This window comes from Psammomys obesus, unplaced genomic scaffold (genome assembly GCF_907164565.1).
Source record: "Psammomys obesus unplaced genomic scaffold, mPsaObe1.curated_primary_1811, whole genome shotgun sequence".
NCBI classification, from domain to species: Eukaryota; Metazoa; Chordata; class Mammalia; order Rodentia; family Muridae; genus Psammomys; species Psammomys obesus.
In genome coordinates, this window is record NW_026586550.1 from 3,094,036 (window position 1) to 3,113,743 (window position 19,708).

A 19,708-nucleotide genomic window follows, 5' to 3' on the forward strand; every position below is an offset into this window, starting at 1 on the left:
AAAGAATAAATGTACTGTAGACCAAGGGGCTGGTGGGCAGGACACAATGCCTATTTCTCTCTGAAGACAGAAATCTCATGACCTTTCAACATGTAGTAGAGAGAACACCAGAATAGGAATTACATGTTTTAGTCACTACTGTGACAAAATTTGTGTAGACTTGGGAAAACATTAAAAAACTTGAATCATTCATTATAAGCATCCATTCAGAAGACCTCTGCAAGGTCCCATGCAATCTGAGGTGCCATGAGTTTAAAAACAAACTCTGTTCACTTCCTCACTTCCTTAATTAAAAGGCTAACCCTCCTGCTACATCACATATGTGCAGAGAAAGCTCACTTTCTTTGATTTTTCTTTTTAGGAATGCACACTCGGGCACAGTAGTAACCATAAAACATGACAGTGAGTAATAGAGGATATGTGCCTTGAATCTGGCAATGTGGTCAGAACACTACAAGAGCAGAAAACTAGTTAACCCTATTCCAAACAAACAAACAAACAAACAAAAAACAACAACAAAAAAAAAATAGGCTGTCCACCTCACTTAAGAGCAGATTTCTTTTCTAGAAAATACTAGAATGGGGGTGGGGGAAACTGTCTCTGCCTGCCTCTGAACTAAAAAGAAAAAGGTCATCCACTAAGCAAACTGATGCTAGAAAAATATTTTTTAAAAATCAAATTACAATGGTAATGATACAAACCCCTGTTGTAACTGAATGTAATATTCATTATTTGTAATGGATACAGGTTAACACAACACCAGCAAAACCATCTCTGCTGCCCAGGAGCGCCCCCAGGGAATTAGGTAACAAGTTCTCCCTCAGGCATATGCAATAATAAACTCAGGTATTCCTTAGGATTTTTATCTTCTTGGTTTCTACATCTTACTTAATAGGGTTTTTGTCAGCACCTCTCTCCTTTCCTACTCTCTTCCTACTCTTAGGAACACTTCCTAAGAGTCAAGGAAGAATGCTGCTGCTTCTAGCACTTTAGGAATTATAAATCTTTCTGGTCAACCTCACACAAGTTAAGTGCAAGATGCTAGGGTTTTGGCTTTAGCAACATCTCACAGAAAGTATAAAGAAGAAAACTGTGTCTTTATTCTAAAAAGAAAACTTTCCTTTATGGTTTAAATTATAACCTTTTGCTACAAATGCAGTACAAATTAGTTACACAAATGAGAAAATTACAAGCAAACAAAATGAAAACTAAAGAAACCATGCACAGAAATCTAACTCCCAGGCTACCTGACCGGCTGCAGAGCTCAGCAGAGCACTTTCCATGTTTCAAATGAAGCAAGGTGTTCTACTGTTTTGTAACATTTTTTGACTTAACAAGTAAAAAAAATACTCTATGTCTTCTATTGTATATATCCCCCTTCACTCCATAGTGTCTTACCTCAAGGTGACTACTCAAGCATCTGAATTCTTTACTCTCAGCCCTCATGCCTCCTTCAAAGTAACCACAAGGCAGCAGCCTTTAACTCTTTAAGTTAACTTGGTGACAGCAGCCTGATGCCATCCACTGTACCCTCACTTCAGTTGATACCAACCTGACAGCAGGGAGAGGCAGCCAAGATGTCGTAGGTATACATGGTACCCAGCTGGTGCCAGCTGCCATCCCATCGTGACTTGCATTTGATGCAAATGATCTTGTGAACCCCTTCCAGGCAGTCCACACACACTGCATACAGATGCATGAGTCTCCCTGCACAGAGAAAACACAAGGCTGAGGATGGCTATGGTGGAAAGCAACTTTATCTCCAGTAGTGCTAAAAAGCACCTCAGGATTAACAAAAAGCAAACATTTTATCATCTGAATAAATATAAAAAGCAAGATATGTATTGTATATCCTTAAGCTGTCCTGTTAGAATAACAGCAAATGATTGCTATCACTATGACAAACTCAAATTTATTCAAAACAGACATTTGCTTCAATTTACTTTTCTAAAATGTGTTGCTCAGATTATTACACTGTCTGTCCATCCAAATCCAAACAACAAACCGATGTGCTTATAACCAGCCAGTAACCACCAGGATTCTCTAGAGTCTATGTGTTACATACAGTGAACCAACACGTACCAACATTGGTCTGATGAACTGTAACCCAAAAATGTCTGTCTTGGTATTGGCAGCCCAGAATTTTACAACAGCCACAATTACTATGTTAACTGTCCTCATTCCCAAAACTGCCCAGCTATCACCACAGCTAATTTAGGAACTATAATTATATATTACTTGTGATATGTTAGCAGTCAAATATATTATTTACTGAGTGTTTACAAATCACAACCTTATTCCTTCACTGTTTATCCAGGACTAAATGTTCATAGAGTTCATCCCACTATATGAAAGACGAGGGGGTTAAATTATTAGTCAGCATGTCCAATATCTTCCTGGGCAGTATGTAACAGCAATACTGCTGAGAAGAGGGAGCACTCTAGAACACTGCATGGTGGCTTCTTCTCCAGAATGTGCTGCTAACTGCCTAAAGTCAAACTTAGGGTTTTTACCATTTACTGACAAAGACCGGCTCTCTCTTCCATGTCTACTGCAAAGGCAACTAATAGCCCTTGGAGGAAACCTTTTTATTGCATTTATTTACATGGTCCTCTTCTTCCTTGAGAGCAGAAGCCACACTTCAGTCATCCTTGTTAACTCAGTACCTAGCACAGTGTCAGCAAAATGAAAAGCTCTGTGTGCTGAGTGAATGGATAGTGCGTGGTATCTACCATAAACACTATAAACTGTGGAATGGGGGCTCTGCCAAAACCAAGAAGACTGGGAAGAACTTCTTGCAATGTCACCCACCTATGTCCTGAAACAGTGAAAACAGGTCTCTCATGCCATACCCATTGAGCGCTGGGACCATATCCAGAAGTCAATTCAATTATCGATGAGCCACTGGAACACTTCCATTCTCTTCCTTGGTCCCACTCAACACAATGCTCAATGACGCATCAGTGCTGCTAGCGGAAGTTAACACCAGGCACAGAAGGTGCTGGTAACAATGGCTCTGATGACGAAGACAAAGAACATTCACTGTGCACTTACCAAGGGCTGCCCTGTCTGTGAGTGCTCGGTCCATGTGTTACTTAACTCTCACTGCAATATTACAAAGGATTCATGATTGTTATTCCCATTTCAAACAGGAGGGACAGAAGCTTATACAGCCTGGGCACCTTATGAAAGCTTACAAAGAAAATAAGGAGCCAAAGCCAAACTCAGTTCATGTCTATCTTGTCTCTTAACCTTGTGGGAAACAAACTCTGGGGAAGCCTGAGTCCAAACTTAGTTTCTGAATTTTTTTTCTGTAACTATTTCACAATGTCTTTTACAGAAAATTTCTGAGCCATAGAAAAAAATTCTATTGCTCTAGCTAGGACTTCAAGTACTATGTTGAAGAGATATGGATAGAGTGGACAGTTTTGCCTTGTCCCTGAGTTCAGTGGGATTGGTTTAAGTTTCTCTCCATTTAGTTTTATGCAATTTTACTTAAGCATAAAACATATATTTGATAGATTTGTTGATTTTATGTAATACATCCCAGAGATTCTTATGTAACTATAAATAACTAATATTTAATCATTACAATATAAATAAAAACTTAATAGGCCATTATTAACTTCATGTCTTATTATATGTAAGTTAAGTTGAAGAATTCTGTAAATAAGTCCTTTCCTGGCAAATACCTAATTTTTCATAAGACTGTGCTTGTTAGTCATGAAAATGCACGTATATACTTTCCACTAGTCCTACTAGTACAATCACATATGACACACAGTAGTGAAGAAATCCAGCAAGTCCCTTTTAACTTGATCAAACAAAACCATTTTCTGAATCAGAGAGCAGGGGCCGGAAGCAGAGCTGGGGAGGGCCAGAAGAATTAAGGGGTAGAGCAAGAGAATAGCAATCCAATGAGCACAGTAAACATCTCAGCAACATATAATCAACTGGGAACTGTGGAATACCATGGCCTAGAATGTGACCATCCTGTTGGAATTGGAAATTCTTTAAAAGTGCAGTTGTGATAAGAACTTGGCTATAAATAAGTTCACCCAAACTTCTGAGGTACAGCACCAGAAACACTGACCCATGACTAACGCCTCATTTGTGATATTGGTGAGTTCTCTAGGATTCATTAAACCCCTTGACCAGATTCTAATACCAGTAGTTAGTTCTTGGTACCACTCCATTATCTCTGTGTATGCTTATATACAAGTGTGTGTGCATGCACACAAGTAATTCAGGCCTATCTAATTTGTATCTTTCTCCACCCTTTTCCTGATCAACACCTTCAAGATTTAGTCTTGAGCTCTATCACAGCTGCTGCTGCTTCTCTTCCCATTTCAAGCTTTTTTTCCCCCAAGATTTATCCACCAATGTTAAAAATAAACTCCCATGTGTTCACCCTAAATGCTTATTTCTAACTGTGCTTGTGAGATACCTTCACAGAAAGTTAACTAAACATATACAAATGACCTCTGCTCCTTTCCCATAAAATCATGTATTTTTCCCAACCTTGCTTAATTGTGCCTGTAAAAACATCATTTATCTGGTTTGGAATCGAAGTAAACTAAAGAAGATCCTTCATTTTTTTTTTTTTTTTTCATTTTTACAGTCAAAGAGTCTCCAATTCTGGCATTTTCCTTAAGTCTCCTGCAGATATCCATTCCTATTAGTCTCCACTATCTCCAGACAGTAGTTTCTAATCTTCATGTGAAAAAGCTTCAACTCTGTCTCTAGATCCCAAACCTTTCAAGCAACTTTTGGGGTATATTAATATAAGGGTTGTTTGTTTTGTTTGTTTTAATGCTGAAAAAAAAAAAAACCTCTAAATTTATACTCACAAGGACATGGCAGGTTTTTTTGGCTTGAAAGAAACAGCCCCTGCCCCAATCTACTCTTGACATCTCCTACTCATTTTTTACTCTATAACATTTCTAACCAAACAGTTCTGCTCATCTTCTGATCACAACTTTATTGGTTTTTCTTAATTATCATCCCTCATATCATCATCAAGTCTTCATCTTGCCTCCTGAAGAACCAAACCCAAGAACTGGGCCTTTTTTCTTGGAAATCTCAGAATACTCAATGTACAGGATGTAGATAATATATATGTTATTTACTAATTCCATTTGTGATGCTATTATTTACAGTGTTAGGCTTAGGACAGTTAAGTTACATTTTAAATACTAAGATTATACATTGATGACTCCACCTAGCACATGTGCAAAGTTTGACTTATGATGGACATAAAAATGAAGGTGTCCATCACAATTCTAATTTATTCCCATAAAGTATGTGCAAGTTTTAGAGTGTAGAAATAAAGGTGTTTCTATGCATTTCCCTTTAAAAGTACCAACAGTTATGCTAAATAAGAGACAAAAACACAAATTCCACCTCTAAAAAAACAGGAAGATACCTAATTCCTACCTAACTGTAGTTCTTACCCTAGGAACGGTGTTCCCTACCCTTCCCAGCTTTAGCTATTCTTTCTACACTTCTGAGATCAGTTGTTGTTGACTCTGTGTGGAATAGGATCATACAGTATTTGACTTATGTGCCTGGCTTATTTCATTTAGTAATTACATCTTCCAGCTTCATCCATTTGAGTGAGTTCACAAATCCTCATGTACTACCAATGGGATGTAGTAGAGCTATTAGAGAAAACAGTAAAAAGTTCCTCTAAAAAAATTAATAATTAAGCCAGTCATGGTGGCTCACACTTTTAATCCTTGCACTCTCAAGGCAGAGCCAAGCTGATCCCTAAGGTTGAGGCCAGCCTGATCTATATATCAAATTCCAGGCCAGCCAAGGCTACAAAGTAGACGGTTTCAAAAATAAAAACATAAACAAAAAATTATGAATTACCTAATAATAACAGAACATGGATGGCCCATGTAAAAATTTTTAATTAGAATTACCATATGATCCAGTATATATACTACTGGGTATATAGCTAATGAAAAGAAATCAAGTGTGTCAGAAGTACTTGTACTCTCATATTCACTGAAGCCTTACTCACATTAGCTATAGAATCAAACTAAGAGTCCATCAAAAGATGAATAGAGAAAATATTTTGTTTATATGCGTATACACACAAATTCAGGCACAAAAGAAATTTAATCATACTGCTATTAAATGGATAAACCTAAAGGACATTAAATATTAAGAAATATGCCAGACACAGAAAGACTAACACCCTGTGGTCCACATAGTTGTAGAATGTAGAAGTACAGAGTAAGTACAGTGGTTACCCTAGAGCTAGGGAAGGAAGAGGGGATGGGGTGGGCGGGAAGAGTCTAGTTAATGGGCAAACAACTATGTTCAGTTGGGAGGAGTAAAAGTTCTACTGTCATCTATTGTTTTTCAAATAACCAGGGCTTTGAATGTTTTTATGACACAGATTATAAATATGAGGTGAATGATATCTTCAGTACCCTAATCTTATCAACACCTAATATAAACAGGCATTAAAACATTACACTACAATCCTTAAATATATACAATTGTGTTTTAATTAAAAGCACAACTTAAAAAAAATCTCAACCTCATCCTCTAACCTAGTAAAGGATGAAAGTGAACAAAGATAATAGAGAATCCATTCCAGCTAGGGTACTAGAAGCCAACCAGTCTATCACTTGTTGGATATACATGAGAAATCATCCTACCCTAGACTGCCACAGAACTGTGAGAGGGATTTAGATCCCATGAGGTCACTAGGCTTTCGAGTGTTCTATCTCATAACAAAAACTACGTCAGAAAATCAAGCAATACACCCAAACAAGACTATTCTCTTTTTTTAACTTGGAAATATAATAAAAGAAATCACATCTGAGAAACAAAAATGTGGTATTATTTTAAAAGCCCCTGAAGCTAGGCTTAATGGCATACACCTTTAATTCCAGCATTTAGGAGGCAAAGGCAGGAATATCTTTTCTAGACCCACCTAATATACACAGTGAGTGTCTCAAAAAACAAAAGGCCCCTGAAAATTCAAAATATTAGAAGAGAAATCCAAGGAAATGTTTCATTTCCAGAAAGTATAACACAGTAAGGGAAACAAATAACAGATAAACTCAAAGGTTTTCTCTCCCATCAAATGGGGGTCAGGAATGTCACTAAGAGGTATGATGTCACATGAACAGGAGATCCAGTAAGTAAAAAGAGAGGAATTTATTAATGAAATAATACAAAAGCAAAGTTTCTACAAAGTAAGGGATCTAAGTTTATATACTCACTGATCTAACACAGCCCAGTGAAGAGAGAGCAGCTAAGAAACCACATCGTGGTAGGATTTCAGAACACTAGAGATAAGTAAGAGAAAAACTGAACCCTTTAGAGAGGATAAAAGACGTAGAGAGAAGGGAATAAAAATATCATCAGACTTCAAGACAGTAACAATGTCAGGTAGGAGATAGTGAAGAAACAATTTCTAAGTTTCCAAAACAAAATATGTATAATTTAAAGTACTACATTACCCAGAGAGGTAACAATCAAAAGCAATTTACAGATTCAATGCAATGCCCATCAAATTATCAAACAATTCTTTACAGACCTTGAAAGAAAAATTCTCAACTTCATCTGGAATAGCAAGAAACCCACAACTGCTAACTAAAACAATCCTCTACAATAAAAGATCTTCTGGAGGTATCTCCATCCCTGATCTCAAGCTGTACTATAGACCAACAGTAATAAAAAGTGCATGGTACTCTCACAGAAACAAAATGGTGGATCAATGGAACCGAATAGAAGACCCAGAAATAAACCCCCACACACTTATGGACACCTGATTTTTGACAAAGATGCCAAAACCATACAATGGAAAAAAGATAGCATCTTCAATAAATGGTGCTAGTCTAACTGGATGTCTCCATGTAGAAAAATGCAAATAGATCCATACTTATCACCATGCACAAAACTAAAGTCCAAGTGGATCAAAGACCTCAACATAAATCCAGACACATTAAATTGGTTAGAAGAAAAAGTGGGGAAGAGCCTTGAACTCATTGGCACAGGAGACAACTTCCTGAACAGAACACCAACAGCACAGGCTCTAAGAGCAACAATCAGTAAATGGGACCTCATGAAACTGAAAAGCTTCTATAAAGCAAAGGACAATGCCTTCAGAACAAAACTCCAGCCTACAGATTGGGAAAGGATCTTCACCAACCCTCTCTCTGACAGAGGGCTAATATCCAGTATATATAAAGAACTCAAGAAGTTGAAAAGCAACAAATCAAGCAATCCAATTAAAAAATGGAGAACAGAGCTAAACAGAGAATTCTCGATAGAGGAATATTGAATGGCAGAAAAACACTTAAAAGAAATGTTCAACGTCATTAGCCATCAGGGAAATGCAAATCAAAACAACCCTGAGATTTCACCTTACACCCATCAGAATAGCTAAGATCAAAAACCCAAGTGACAACACATGCTGGAGAGGATATGGAGAAAGGGGAACCCTCCTCCACTGCTGGTAGGAATGCAAACTTGCACAACCACTTTGGCGCTTTCTCAGACAACTAGGAATAGCACTTCCTCCTATACCACTCCTAGGCATATATCCAAAAGAGGCTCAAGTACACAATAGGGACATTTGCTCAACCGTGTTTGTAGCAGCTTTATTTGTAATAGCCAGAAGCTGGAAACAACCCAGATGCCCCTCAACTGAAGAATGGATGCAGAAATTGTGGTACACCTACACAATGCAATATTACTCAGCAATAAAAAAAAAAGGAAATCATGAAATTTGCAGGCAAATAGTGGGATCTAGGAAAGATCATCCTGAGTGAGGTATCCCAGAAGCAGAAAAACACACACGGTATATACTCACTCATATAGACATATAAATAGGATAAACCTACTAAAATCTGTACACCTAAAGAAACTAATCAAGAGGGAAGACTCTGGCTATAATGCTCAATCCCCATCCTGAAAGGCAAAGAGGATGGACATCAGAAGAAGAAGAAAACAGGGAACAAGTTAGGAGCCTGCCACAGAGGGCCTCTGAAAGGCTCTGCCCTGCAGACTATCAAAGCAGGTGCTGAGACTTATGGCCAACTGTTGGGCAGAGAGCATGGAATCTTATGAAAGAAGTGGGAAATAGTAAGATCTGCAGAGGACAAGAGCTCCACAAGGAGAGCAACAGAAGCAAAAAATCTGAGCACAGGGGTCTTTCCTGAGACTCATACTCCAACCAAGTACCATGCATGGAGATAACCTAGAACCCCTGCACAGATATAGCCCATGGCAGTTCAGTGTCTAAGTAGGTTCCATAATAATGGGAATAGGGACTGTCTCTGACATGAACTGATTGGCCTGCTCTTTGATCACTTTCCCCTGATGGGGGAGCAGCCTTACCAGGCCACAGAGGAAGACAATGCAGCCACTCCTGATGAGATCTGATAGACTAGGATCAGAAGAAAGGAGAGGAAGACCTCCCTCTCAATGGACTTGGGGAGGGGCACGTGTGGAGAAGGGGGAGGGGAGGAAGGAGGGGTTTATGGGAGTGATACAAAGTGAATAAAGTGTAATTAATAAAAATTAAAATAAAAAAATATAAAAAAAAAAAAAGAATGAACAAAGGAGCCAGGCGAGGTGGTGCATGCCTGTAATCCTAGTACTCAGAAGACAGTGGCAGGCAGATCTCTTTAAGGTAGAGAACAGCCTGGCTTACAAAGTGAGTCCAGGATAGTCAAGGATACACAGAGAAACTGTTTTTTTTTAAAAAAAAAAAAAAATTTTTTTAAAGGAATGAACAAAGGCATTCTCAAACTTCCAATGTCTTAGCTTCTGAGAATGTCTGAGAGAAAAAAAATTAGAAAAGAAAAAGAAAAGAGGAAAGGGAAAGGAAAAGGAAAAGGAAAGGAAAGGACTTAAACCATGGCAAGTAAAGAAAGGCTTTCCTTCAACTCCAACAGATCCTGAGGCAGAATAGAGCATGCGGATGAAAGACTTCAGAAGAGATGTTTACAGAAGAAGAAAAAAAACTTCAAAAAATGTTAAGTGCGTAGGAATGCTTTAGGAAAGTGGTTTACAATGCTGCTACATGAGAGCAACTGCCCAAAGTTAAAACAAAGTACACCACTCACAGGCACTTGAACCTTCAAATGCTAAACCAACAGTTAGTTCTCAATAATCATTCAGCACCAACACTGTGATTCTGCACCACGCCACCAAAAAAATCCAAGGCAACAGAAACATGAAAAAAACGAACTCTAATTTTAAAAAGTATCCCTGCAAGACTGGTCCTATAATGAGAATATATGTTTTGGTTCAACACTGCTAACATGCAGCAGAAACACTGGGTATTCATCCCTAAAAGAGAGAAAGATGTAGTCATCCATCTTAAATACCAGTCTTCTCAAAAGATAGTACTGAAAACTGGAGAATAAGGATTTAAAATCCTGATGTCAAAAACCTTGAAGACTCCCTTAGAATTTTGAAGTGTTTGGCTCTAGAGGTGGAGACAGCAGGGTTTCGTGGGAAAAAGACTCTCGGTGGTCATTTTTATCTAATGCTGTAGATACCGTTTAGGCTATGAACGGTTATGTACCATGCATCTCTTCTTTGAAAGTTCAACAGCGTTCATTTCACACCTTACTGCCCAACTCTTTGCCATCAAGTTATAGCTAAAATGTGCCCATGTCTTTGTCATACATATAAGCTGACCACTACTATCCCCTGACCAAGGTCATGCCTGGGCTTTCAATTATTCACCACTTTCCTTTTGATGTTATCAACAGTCTTGTCTTTCACAACTTTAAAATTAATTCAGCTCATATGAAGTCATAGCCCTTGTTTCCTGCTTTCTCTGTTTACAAGGATCACAGCCTGCTAAGCATAAGGTTTCATACTTTTTCACAGCAAAGAGAATAATGTAATTTCTTCACTAAATTTTTACCTAGTTATGAAAAGCTAAACATGATTTATCCTTCAAATTACCACAGGACAAGAACATAAAATTAATGTCCAAGCCGGTACAGTGACATCAGAGTACAAAATCTACCAGCTACTGGGAGAAGCTGAAATACTCATGTTACCTAATTCCTGGCTAGAACAAAAACACACCAGTTACAATTTTTTAAAAAAAGTGCAATTTCATCTTGTTTGCTTTTTTGGTTTTAACAAACAGAAAGCAGGCAAGGTGAATCAACACCTATACCTTGAAGGTGACAAGGAACATCGTATTCAATCTCATCATGTCTTGAGGGGCTTAAGAACAGAGTTCCATCCACCAGTGGGAATTGTTCAAACACAGGGAGTGCCCGGTGGCACAAAGCACAGTTTACAACATTTCTGTGGCTGGCACTGAGGGCTGCAAGAATGAACTTCCGTAGATCCTCCCCTTGGCCCACTTGGGCGTCGTCTTCCATCCGCACGTGGAAAGTGTTCAGCTTATGCCTGGGGATGTGAGTGAGGAGTTCAGAGAGGTCCAGTCGCCGCAGGAACTGCACAGGGGTGTCAAAGTGCCCTGCTCTGTGCACAGACAGACCAGACGAACTGTAATCAAAGTGGGCATTTCTGAACACGTGGCCCCCAGGCATAGCCTTTTTGTGAGGTTCAAGATGAATGGCGTTCTTTAAGAATTCCCCAAGGTATCTGGAGGAGCGGGGACCACTAAAGTGAGCTGGGGAAAGGATAGAGTAGCCAGTGGGTGGGGACTGGCCAGGGGAGCCACAGGGGGAGCGGGCCCCATAGGCTGTAGCACTGACTGGCTTTTCCTGGGAGTTCTGCCTGTCCATGGAATGCCTCCGGGGAAGGTCATGGTTCAGACCTTTCTGGGGCTTGTTCAGGGGCCTGCATTTTTTTGCCTCCTCCCCAGCCTCCGCTGGAGGCCTTGCTGTATTCTTCTCTGACCCAGACTTCTTCTTTTTTTCATCTTGCATCCTCTTTACCTGGTACCAGTCTGTGTCCTTTTTTAAGTGGCCCTGCCCACAGCGGCAGGAACAGAAGCGGAAGGCCAGGTCATATCCCTTCTTGGTCCACATGTTCTGGCGACACTGCTTCTCATTCCAGCTGCGGGCCCTGCCAATGCAGTTGAACTGCACCAGGATGCTGCTCTCCCACTCGTAGAAGCACTGCAGATGCATCCAGGTGCTGCAGGGGCAGTGCTCGTTGTTGCACACCACCTTCTGGTAGTCATCCTTCTCCAGGTCCACAGGCCTCCCAAAGCTACAGATGAGGGGTGTGGCACAAGGAGCTTCTGAAAGAAGAATAAAGAGAGATTCAGTCCACAGGACAAGAGGACTCCAGGGGCAACCATCCATCCCCATTATCTCAGTTATACCAAGTCTGGAACAAACACCAAGCAGATTCATCAAACATTCATCATTTTCTTCTGATATGGTGTTGTTCCAAAGAAATTTATTTCCTATTATTATTTGCTGAAAAACATACTGTCAAGTTTCAAGAAGCCCAAATCCTTCACAGTTCAGTTGTGTGTCAGGCCTCATGACAGTGCAGTATGAAGTTTTCTCAAGACATGGGTATAACACCAGGCTGCACCAGAGTTCCCTTCAAAATGAGTCAATGCAGGGCAACTTAGGAAGTAATATGAAGCTATTGAACCAACCAGTTCTGGTGGCATCTTCTAAAGGGCTATCAAAATGCTGGATCACTAGGGCTTTTAAATAGCCCTGATTAGCAAAACAGCAATGAGAAAATAGAGCAGCCTCATCTTAACTTTTCTTCTAGGGTCATTAGATACTAATGGAAGGATATCTGCTCAAACTAACTGTTGGCCTATAGAACTCCAGTTATGAAAGAAAGCAACCGTTCTCTTAAAGCATATAGACAGAAAGCAACACAGTAGTATTTCTTCAGTCTTACACGTTATGCAGGATCTAAACAGCTAAGCAGATTCCCAGAAATGAGAAAGACATAATAGCACAAAGCAGGCCCATTTCTGAAAAGGTAAATATACGTATGGACACAGGTGGGTACCAGATTCTTACAGATTTTCAACATTAATCTAGTGTCTGGGCTTAGAATGTGTGTTGTAAAAATGTACAGAAGACCTGTAATAAAGACACTAATCACAATCAGTGGGTACCAGGAAAGGTTAGAAGAGAAGGATGAAAAAGTTTCTAGGAAAGGGCAGCTATTCTGTAGGATACTGTGACAGAAGTTGCGTATCATTACACGCTTGTCAAAAATCCACAGCACATAAACACCAGCAGTGAACTCTAAAGGTTAGCTATAGAACTGAGAGCTACTCTATCAACATAGGTTCAGGACCCAATTTGTACAGAACCTGCTGACAGTGGGGCAAGAGGCTCCATTTGGGGTGAAATAGGGATTACATATAAATTCATTGTACTTTCAATTTTTCTCCAACCTGCTCTAAAAAATAGTATCCTTATTTCTTAAAGTTGGGGAAGAAGAGAACAGATGTCAATTCCAAGGAATACTAGCCCTGAGAAAGTAGGATGGTTATTTTATTTTTATAAATGTGTATAATACATATTAATATTTAAATAATTGGTAGGTTATAATTTTTAGTGAGAATACAAACATGCTTAGACATACATGCTTAGACTCTTCACAGTACCATAAAAGCATAAACCACAGTAGCATAAAAGGCTTACTAATGTTGTTCTTATCATTAATGGAACCCTTACTATACAGCTGATGGCATTGTTACTTGTTAAAGAAGCTTTGTATGGTGATAGCTGAAGGCCTAACCAAGATATAGGAAAATTAACAAAACATGCATCCAAACTGGGAAATTAAGAGCCTAGTAGAGCAGGAACAAGCAGACAGAGTCCTGGCCATGTGATGCCACAGGCCCAAACTAGCAGTGTGACTACCTGCCCCAAAAAAGACCAGCATATTGAACAATAAATCAACAGGCTTCCCCAATTGTTCTCTTTGCACTTCTAGTATTTTAAATATAATTCATTACTGCCCTTAAATTCCAGTCTGTATTTTCATGCTGTTCCCCTTTTGCCTCCTGTTCCTCCAAATGACTACTTACCAGGACTAGTGATCAGCATTTCTCTCTTCACTTCCCTAAGGAGAAACTAAATTTGCTATTTGCGAAATTTGCTATTCCTTAACAAGGGCACTACTGGCATTTAGACAATCCTTTGTGGAGTATGACTATCTGTTGCATTACAGGAAGCTGTCATAAGTGGACCCTTGGGATTTGACCTAAATAACTCCATCTGCCTCAACTTTCTATGATCTGGGGGTGGGGTACTGGGGTTGGACCCCAGGCCTTGGTCCATGCTAGGAAACCATTCTACACCACTGTGCTGCATCCCCAGGTATAACAGGGAACTATTGAGCTTGATCACAAAGGTTCCAAGTACTATATATAGGCATTTAGAACATATCTGCTGTAAATGAGATTCTAAAGAAGCACTCTGAGACTTAAAAATTGTTATTAGATTCTATATCCATTATGGCGGCACTGTGAAACTTGGGACAGGAAGGAGAGAGTGGATTGGTCAAATGGGAATGTGAGGGCCTGAACTCAGTAAGCAGTGTCAGATATCTGTCAGTGTATGAGACAAGGAAGAATAATAATCTGATCAACTTCCTTGTTTGGGACCTGATAAGCAGAAGTACTTATGTATGAATATGACCACAGCTCAATAGAGTTCAAATATAGAGTACTGGCAGAACCACACACCCAGAAATGCTGGATAAACTCCTGGGACCCAAGAGACATGCAAGGATAATAAGAAACATGAACAAAAACATGAGATTGGGAGGAGAGTTGTGAGCAGTAAAAGTACTAACACCAAGAATACTACAAGAGAGTCCTCTACAGAGAACAGTAAGGTAGAAATAAAACTCACTGTAAGACAAGAGAGAATAATGTCAAATGGGAAATGTTTAAGAATGGAGGTTAGTGTTCTATGCTTGAACAAGACCAGTATTTTTCAGCCTCTGCACTACCGACAACTTGGGGATCAGATAATTCCTGGGGTAGGAACTATTCTGTGCTTACAAGATATTTAACTACATTCTTGCCTTCCACCTCATGGTTATCAATAGCATTCCTTCCCTCCATTTTAATGTCCAGAATGTCTGCAGACATTTGCAGATACTCCCTGTAGGGCAAAACGACTGGTTGAAAACTACTACTAAGCTAAGGCCAAAAAGTTCACAGAATAAGCAGTGAATCAAGCCCTGCCATCTCTGTGAGGGCTTTCTTGTGGTGTGGTGAGGGATGGGTAAGAGCAAATGGTGGGCAAAAATAAAAAGATAGCAATTATGTGTAGCTAGCTCTCTGGAAAACTTGCCAAGAATAGCCACAAAGGTAAGAAAACAGTATGGGTTTGGAACAGAGGACATGTGTTACAGCATGGTCTGGTGCTTTGTATTCAGATATTAATTGCATACCTACCTGTCCTCCCAACTCCCCCCTCCCTCCTACCCCCAGATTCTTACTGTTCTATGAGCAAACCCTTATGTAACCAAAATGACATTTGTGTAACCTTGCTTGCAAAAAGCAATCCCTAAATGCCTATACCTGGGCAGGGCAGAAGTGAGGCGGCAAAACTAAGGTTCTCAGGTTTGGAGGACAGAGGATCACGGGAGAGGGAAGAGAGACAGGAAAGAGGACAGGAAAGGCAAGAAAGAAGAGAGACCACCATGGCTCATTGTAAAGAATTACATGGCCAGAAGGAGTTTGCTCTGAGGATCAGTGATGGAAAGATGCAGCCCAGATGAAAAGCATGAGCAACTATATATGGGAATTATGGATGGGAAGTAGCCCTGATTAAGGCAAATTATATGGGATGTGGGGCTGGGAGGTAGTAAGGTAGCTTAGCAGGTTTATATCTGCCCAGCCCCAGAGTTTAAGGTATACTAAAAATCTAACAGGTATCTGTGTCTTTTATTGATACGATAGCAAGTTAAATAATAATCACTGTAATCTATAGGTTAATAGTATGTATTAATAGCCTTTTTCTACAACAGACAGCAAAGGCTAAGACCAGAGCATTTTCCGGAACATAGGACTCAATAGCTTGAAAACACAACACAGGAAATAATGGAATCTCCAACTTCTCCAGAAACCACAACCTCACCACTGCCCAATGAATCACTATCACAACATCCCATCAAATTCGACAGACAGGTGTACATACCCTTAAAGCCTATGCAAAAACTAGCTATTACTCTTATATTCCAATTATCCCCTTCAAAGCCAGGGCCTGAGCAAAACAAACCTAAATGACTACTGTGGCTTCTCCATCTGCCTCTTAGGAGTTTAAATCCTTGATCTTCATTTATCCAAATCCCATTTTGTACAGGAGAGTAATTCATAGTAATAATTCTGCCATCAGAGCCTTGCATACCAGTACCATTTACAGCAATGTCAACCTTCCTAATGCTATAACCCTTTAATACAGTTCTTCATGTAGTGGTGATCCCCATCCATAAAATTATTTTCATTGTTACCTCATAACGGTAATTTTGCTACTGTTATGAATTGTAACTTAAATATGTGTTTTCCAATGGTCTGAGGTGATCCGGTAAAAGGGTTGTTTAAACCCCAAGGAACAAGTTACCTCTTTTCTTGTCAGTTTCTTTTATATCTTAGTTGTTAACGAGGAAAAAGGCATGCATATACACACAGTGGTTATCACATCTAGGGTGTGACATCCACTAAAACTTAGCTCTTCCTGCCTAATGCTTCAAGGTCCACCTCCAGACACCCAACTGCACCACCTGGCCCAGGACTTTTATAATCAGGAGCTGAATAAAATTGCATTAAAAGACACTGCTGTGTAAAATTCACACATGACAAAAGCAGAAGTAGGAAAAAGACCCAAACATACTCAATCACAATGAAAAAAGTACAAGAATGGTTCATACTGAGTAAACTAACCACAGTCACCTAGACTGTGTCCTTTAAATGTTACTCAATTAAACAAGGTTAAGTTGGTTTAGTCGTCAGTTCTTCAGAGGGATAGCCTTAAATAGAATACCTCTGAAATGTAATGAAAACCAAGATATATAAACCCAGAATTAATTATGGGTGGCTACTGATTTCTTCATTCACAACATTCAAACCAGAATATAAACCCTGAAATCCATTGCCAAAAAAAGAAAAAAGACAAAGGTAGACTAGTAAGGAGAAATTTTCTTTAGATCATTTCCAAAAAGCAGCAGATATGCTTAAATGTTAATATCAAGCAACTCCTACAAAACAGAACTTTGAAGCTGGATGAGTCTGCAAATTGTACTAAGAGCTCTAATACAAATACATGAAAGGAACACACAGGAAGTCCAGAGCTCTGTACACACATCCCTGTCCCTTTAACACCACTCATCATAGTCAGTCTCACCTGCTTTCTGCCTCCAAGTTTCTACACTGAAAGGCCCTGCTACAATGTGGACATAGTTGCGTATTCCCCATATATTCATGTGTTCGGCCCCCCTGTGGCAATGTGAGAAGGTTTTTAGGAGTGGAGGCCTAATGGGAACTGTGCCCTTGAAAGGCAACTCTTCTCTCTTGGAGTGAGTATGATCACTGGGTTGCTCTCTTTCTTGCTTCTGTCTTCAGTTAGTTAGGAATACCTCTGAAATGTAACCACGGTAACCTGGCTGACTGATGTCCTGTTCATACACTATTTCTGCCATTACCATACATCATAATGTGATACAGCCATAAAGACCCTACACAGAACTGGGCCCATGCAGGCACCATGTCCTGGAACCTCCAAACCTCTGAGTTAAACAAACAAAATCATCATCATAAGTAGCCTGCCTGAGGTATTTCATTATAGCAATGAAAAGCTGACTAATACAAGTCACCACTCCACCTTGTTAGTCCTGCGTATTTACACATCAGCCACTGTAATGTGGCCTTGTAGCTACGCTGCAAAAACAAATACAAGAGCTGGTTAATATTGAGTAATAAATGCAGCAAACACCTCACTCTGTGACACACCTCTAACCCCAGACTGAGAATAGGAGGAAGGCAGGAGATTAAGCATAGGGGAATTAGAAATGTTAAAAAGAGGAGAGTATTGGAACAATCCTGGGACTTCTGTTTGTGCCCTCGTCTCTTATGCTGGCCACCCCCACCACCCATCCACACTGGACAGGCAACAGAGAAGAGTGGGAGTGCATGCGCTAATTCTGCTGCTGACCTACACTGAGCTATTCATCATCTGTGAAATAAAAATACCTGCCTACTCATCTCAGATGTATGTAGACCGTATAAACTGTAAAGTACCATTATATTGTGCATTGTTTTCAACTACTTCTACCATAACCTTATACCTTGTGGCTAGCTCCCCAACTAAACACAAACTGTCTCACTGAATTACCTACTTTTTCTATTTTGGACATAGTATACAATAAGTGCTTAAAAATTAAGTAAGTGAGTGAAGTAAGTGAGTGATGCCACACCCTTCTCCACTTCCTAACCAAAACATCTTGGGAAAGATTCTGTGACTCTTTAAAAAAAAAAAAAAAAAAAAAAAAAAAAAAAAAAAAAAAAAAAAAAAAGGACTAATAGCATTCTAAATCATATCTATAATAAATTAATTGTATTATAAAATCCCTAACTCTTTTTCTCTTTTTGAAACAGGGTCTCACTATGTAGCCACAGCTGTCTTGGAGCTTGCTACATAGACTAAGGAAGGCCTCAAACTCAAGAGTAGCCTGCCTCTGCAGATGCTGAGATTAAAGACATGTGCCACCAAAAATTCCTAACCTGTAAGAAAATAGCAGTACCATAACCATATAAATGGGATGAACTAACCAGACACAGCTAAAAACCTTTGGTAAAGAAGAGAAACCCCACATTCAGTGAGATCATGTTCCACAACTATCTCTCAGAACATTCAATCATGATATTCTAACAAGTGATGCTGAAAATGTTCTTGTACAGAGTTGGCAATGGTAAACAATATATGTCTAGAGCTAAGAAAATAGCTCAGCTAATAAGGTGCTTACTGTCACTCACAAGTACGTAAGTTTGACTTCCCAGAAGCATCATAAAAGCCAGGTTCAGTGGTCCTCATTTGTACTGGCGGGAGGAGGTAGGCAGGCAGACCCTTAGAGCTTTCTGGCTAGCCAATTTAGTCAATCAGTCCATTTAGTAGAACACTATCTTAAAAAATAAAGTGGAGACATCAAAAACATGCATATAATCTTTCCCAGGCCTGTTTTCATACGTTTATCCTCAAGTACTCAGGACCCAGCTTCTATTTCTCCCTGCTCAAGAGAAGATATGCAAATTTTTTTCTTATGCACTCTTGCTCACGTCACTCTGGGCAAAACCCAGAAGAAGCTTCAAATCTCAACAACACAGTAACAGGGCTAAGCTTACTTGGCAATCTTTTCTCTCCAAGGTCCTCATCCTATATACTGCCTCTACTTCAGGCCCAACAACCTTTTAAAGGGTCTGGTAAGCTGCAAATGCAGAAAACAGCTCACTGTGGGATGCCCAACCCAAACTGATAAAGCTACAACACAACTCCTTCATAAGGGTTGGGAGCACCGTGGAGAACAGGGGCAGAAGAACCAATGGACCAGCACATCTGCTGCAAGATGTGTCTTCTATTCTTGACAAGGAGGCCTCACCCATGAAATCTCAACAATATTGTTGCCTAAACAAAAACCTACGTAATGACAACACTAGCTGACATGCCAATATGGGTGGGGGAAATCTCACAAGGCCCCACCCTTAAATGAAGGACTACAGGCAATCTGCTAAGGGAGAATCAGTCTT

The 19,708-nt window shown here is 39.7% G+C and overlaps 1 protein-coding gene across 2 annotated transcripts in view; it reads right to left on the reverse strand.

The window, feature by feature from the left end:
• Heca (hdc homolog, cell cycle regulator) overlaps nt 1-19,708 on the reverse strand; it is a 46,769-nt gene that overhangs the window by 5,071 nt on the left and 21,990 nt on the right. For both annotated transcript variants that reach the window (XM_055602074.1, XM_055602073.1), the window contains 2 exons: nt 11,171-12,211; nt 1,553-1,707 (listed from right to left, as the gene is read on the reverse strand). In XM_055602074.1, coding sequence (XP_055458049.1) covers nt 1,553-1,707; nt 11,171-12,098 — 1,083 coding nt within the window. In that variant the 5' untranslated portion in view covers nt 12,099-12,211. The remainder of the gene's footprint in view (nt 1-1,552; nt 1,708-11,170; nt 12,212-19,708) is intronic.